Source organism: Octodon degus, unplaced genomic scaffold, assembly GCF_000260255.1.
Source record: "Octodon degus isolate 3935 unplaced genomic scaffold, OctDeg1.0 scaffold00423, whole genome shotgun sequence".
Classification (NCBI taxonomy): domain Eukaryota; kingdom Metazoa; phylum Chordata; class Mammalia; order Rodentia; family Octodontidae; genus Octodon; species Octodon degus.
This window is the reverse complement of record NW_004524999.1, coordinates 267,695-272,173: the sequence shown is the minus strand read 5'-3', so window position 1 is coordinate 272,173 and position 4,479 is coordinate 267,695. Positions and strand designations below refer to the sequence as shown.

The window sequence follows — 4,479 nt, the reverse complement described above, 5'->3', positions numbered from 1 at the left end:
TTTGTATTTTAGGGAAGGGTCTACAGGGTGTTCATGGTCTCACTACTAGATGGACTCATAGTAATCTGCCTGTTCACAGCCTCCCAAATGCTGGGATTACAGGCGCGTGCCACCACACCCAATCTCAATTGCCTTCACAGCACACCTGGGGACGGGGCCAGCACTTCAGGCCCGGGGAACCCCCAGCCCCTGCACCTGTGCCTGCTGGCAGGTGCTTTAATGCACTGAGCTATTTGGCTGGTCTCATAAATAATAATTTTTAGATATTGCATTTCAATTCTAAGTAATACTCATACCCTTAGGGGACTTCCATTAACTAAAACCCCAAAGAAAATTATATTCTTTCCAACATTAATGCTGCCTGTTCATGGATAGAACATATATGCCTTGGAGGGCTTTCTTATAGCATATTGTGTTTATCACGTGGGAGTAGTGGAGGTGATGGGGCGGTCAAAGGACACAAAGTTAAAGATGAGCAAACCCAGATGAGGATCCTGGGATTGACATGCAGTAATGAAAAAAAATCAAAAGATGGAATGAATCTGACACAAGGATCATAGCTATTAACAGTGTATTGTATCAGCAAGTCTTCACCCAATGAGGAAGGCAAGATGAGCATTGGCAAGGGGCCCAAGCTGAAAAGCTTTCCTTCCTGGTTTCTGTCATTCCTGAACAATATACTACCATAGTTATTAAGATTCTGTGTTTACCCGGGGTGGGACAGAGAAGAAATGATGGGCATGGTCATCCGTGAGCTGTATTGTCTTAGAAAATCACTTCATCTTCCTATACAGTTTCTTCATTTGTTTCCAGCCCTTACTCTACAAGCTAGCTCCCTTCATTCTCTCAGAAATAAAGCTAAGCAAATCAATATTAATTTATATTAATTTATGATGTTTTCCAGGAACTTAAAATTGCATTTTGCAAGTTAGGCTTTTTTTTTTTTTTTTTTTTTTTCCCCGAAACCAGGGGATTGAACTCAGGCCCTTGCACTTGCCAGGGAAGTGCTTATTCTACTGAGCCATCTCCCCAGCCCAAGTTAGGCATTTTTAAAAAAACTATATATGATAGCTCTCTCTGCGACAGAACTCTATTGTGGCACCATGGATACCACGTTAAAATAGCACATGTATTTACTTGTAAATGATTTGTTCATACTTTTAATCACTTAAAACCTAAAGTTTGAGTTCACACTATGATTTTAGGTTCCTTTTTAGAAAATTGATTCTGAGAAACAGTATGAGCACAGCCTAAATCTGTGAAAAAACGTTTGCTTATCACAACATACTTTTTAAAGAAAACAATAATTCTAGCCTTTATTTTACTTAATTTCATATTTACAAACCTTATGTTTCTGAAATATAATAAAAAATAGTTTTTCTATAGAAGTCAGGATGTGAGGAATCTACTTTTTTGTAATATGAATACATGTTATATACATCTTTCAAATTAGGTTTTGCATTTTTTTTCTAGTTTGAATCCTTTGACACCTTCTTTTAAGAAAATTGTCTACAGAGAGTATGAACCATATTTTAAGAAAGAAAAACCACGATCTAACATTTCAGGTAAGCCTAAAGTGTATTTTTAAAGATAAATTTCTATGTATAATATGGTATTCATTTGTATCTAAAATATCCTTTGTGTGTTGTTTGTAGCACTTGTTGGCTATATAATGTATGCACAGTGAGAAAGTGGGGCCCTGCGTTCATATTGTCGAAAAATTTTAATCGGTGATAGTACTACATTAAGCCAAATGGTGGACCTTCTGTACATGGGACCCTGCGAAACCACACAGGTCACTTATCCACGAAGCCAGTGAGGGTATTTAATCTTGGTCAACATAGTTAAACAAGACTTATGGTGGTACAAGTTTGTCACCCCAGCACTCTGGGAGGCTGACACAGGAGGATCACAGTTCCGGCCTACCCTAGGCAATTTAGTGACTTAGTGAGACCCTGTCTCAAAAAGTAAAAACGGGCTTGTGATGTAGTTCAGTGTGAAGATCCTGGGTTTGGCCTGCAGTAAGGACAAAAATCAAAAGATGGAGTGGACATGACACGAGGACTATGGTTGCTGACTGAGTCTGTAGCCATTCATCCGAGAGGCCACTGTGCACTGCACTGTGCCACAGTATTGAATTTGGTACTATAGATGCCACGGTGGACCACACAGACCCCGACCCTGCCTTCTTGGGGCCTGGGTTCCAGTTCAGTGGGCCTTAACAGCGTCAGGTTCTGTTTCCATCTGCCTGCCTAGACTTAGGCAAAGGGACTATGTACTGTGCTTCTTTGACGCTCCCTTTCCCGTCTCCTCTGCTGATTAGTGTGAGGAACCAAAGAGCTGTGAATTTTAAAGAAAATACTTTCATTTTGTGTCACCTTAACCTTAATCAAAGAAACTAAATTGAGTAGGATTTTAGGAGCTTAACTTTGGGAAAATATTTCATAGGAATGACAGAGGCGACCAAAAGAGAACTCCAGCTGGGGCTTTTTGTCAGTAGTTCACTCACTCTTGCCCTCTCCAGGGCCTCACACCTGTCATCTTTCCCATACTAACCCTCCACCTTTCCTATTCCCCTCAGTATCCCACATCTAATGATCACCTACAATCTGCAACCTTTCCTCAACTTCTCTTCAGTCACAAATTAATAGTAAAGGCACACTTAAGGGTATAGGCTTACAATCCCAGAAGTCTGAGAGGCTGAGGCCAGAGGATTGGAAATCTGAGCCCAGCCTGGACAATTTAGCAGTTTAGCAAGCCCCTGTCTCAAAGGAAGAGTGAGAGACAGACAGACAGACAGACAGACACAGAGACGCAAAGAAAGGGAGATACAGACAAAGAGAGAGACAGACAGAGAGGGAGGGAGGAAGGGAGGGAGGGAGAGACAGACAGACAGACAGACCTTCAGACAGAGAGAGACAGAGACAGAGACAGATGGACAGAGACACAAGAAGAGAGAGACAGACAGAGACAGAGACAGAAATACACAGACAAAACAAGACAAGACAGGACAGGCTGGAGATGTAGCTGCAGGCAAAACTCTGGGCTCAGTCCCCAGGACCAGAAATAAAAAAGTCAGCAAATCAAAAGCCATGTATGTTCAGGTAAATCCCTATATTTGGAGAGGAAAAAATAAATTCACCTTGACCCTACTCACCTTTTCCTTTTCTCAGTTTCCGTCCTTCCTACATCCTCTCCTTGCATTCCTTCCCTCTATTTTAATGTGACTAGTGCACTAAAATTACTATCCTAAAAGGGTGTTGATGATCCCTGAGGTGCCCCCCCCCCACTCCTCTCCAGTTCTTTCACCATTCCTGAGATGCTTAGCACTTTCCTTTCTGGAAAATCTCTGCCTGCTTGGCCTACTGTCACTTCCCCTGGTTTCCTTCTGACCCCTTAGCCATTCTTCTCCATTTCCCCACTGGCCCTTCTTCCCCCAGGCTCCATCCTCCACCACCACAGTGCTTTTGCACCTCCCTACCCAGATCGATGTCCTTTCTGAAGCTGCACTAATTGCTACCCACTCACAGCAGGAACAACTCTACCTCTTCTGTTTGCCTCCAGTACTGAGTAAACTATCTCCTACTTGTTAGGGATGTTGTGAAGATCAACTGAGTTAACATACAAAGTACTTACAAGAGTACAAACACATAATAAGCACTCAATATAAGTTAGCTACATAAAGGCCAGAGAGATAGCTCAGTGGACTAAGCACCTACTTAGGCAAGCACAGTCACTGGGGTTCAATTCCCAGTACCTTGTGCTGCCCAGACCCCACCCCCAGGCATGCTGAGCCAGTCATCAAGACCAGGTGTGGTGGCACAGGTCTGTAATCCCAGCGCTGGGGAGGTTGAAAACAGGAGGATCACTTTGAGTCTGATCTGCATAGTGAGGCCCTATACCACATACATTTTAAAAAAACAGATTAGCTACATTATTATGACCTTTGCTATTACAGTTATTAATCATACTTCCAGTAGATCATATGTATCTTTTGTAGATAGCTACATACCTATATTCCATCATTTATATATTCACTTATCCTTTAAGTAAATATACTTTCAAATATTCTTTTCTTTTTCAAAAAAACCTGTTTTGAGAACAATTACATTATAGACTCAGGGCTACAAAAGAGCAAGGCCTGGACTCTGAATTCTAGGAGCCACCTGGCTACTGGAAATGACTTACAAATAGTTGTAGCACAGTGACAAAGAAAAACTATGAAAAGAGGCTACAGTGGGACATAGGAGACCTATCTCCAGTCTAGTGGCCACAATGTCTTCCCACATTGATAGCTGAAAAAATAAATAAATAAAAAAGAGTAGGACCTTGGAAAGCCAAAGTATTAGGAAGAGTGGAGATGTATTTGAGACCAAGAGAGCAGCTCTGTGTCCAGATTTGGGGTTTGAGATGTCTGTAAAGAATATTCTTAGCGGGCTGGGGAGATGGCTCAGTAGAGTAAGTGCTTCCCTGGCAAGA

At 41.9% G+C, this 4,479-nt stretch overlaps 1 protein-coding gene across 2 annotated transcripts in view; it reads left to right on the top strand.

Moving 5' to 3' along the window:
- F5 (coagulation factor V) overlaps positions 1 to 4,479 on the top strand; it is a 66,694-nt gene that overhangs the window by 2,454 nt on the left and 59,761 nt on the right. For both annotated transcript variants that reach the window (XM_023708637.1, XM_023708638.1), the window contains exon 2: positions 1,474 to 1,565. In XM_023708637.1, coding sequence (XP_023564405.1) covers positions 1,474 to 1,565 — 92 coding nt within the window. The remainder of the gene's footprint in view (positions 1 to 1,473; positions 1,566 to 4,479) is intronic.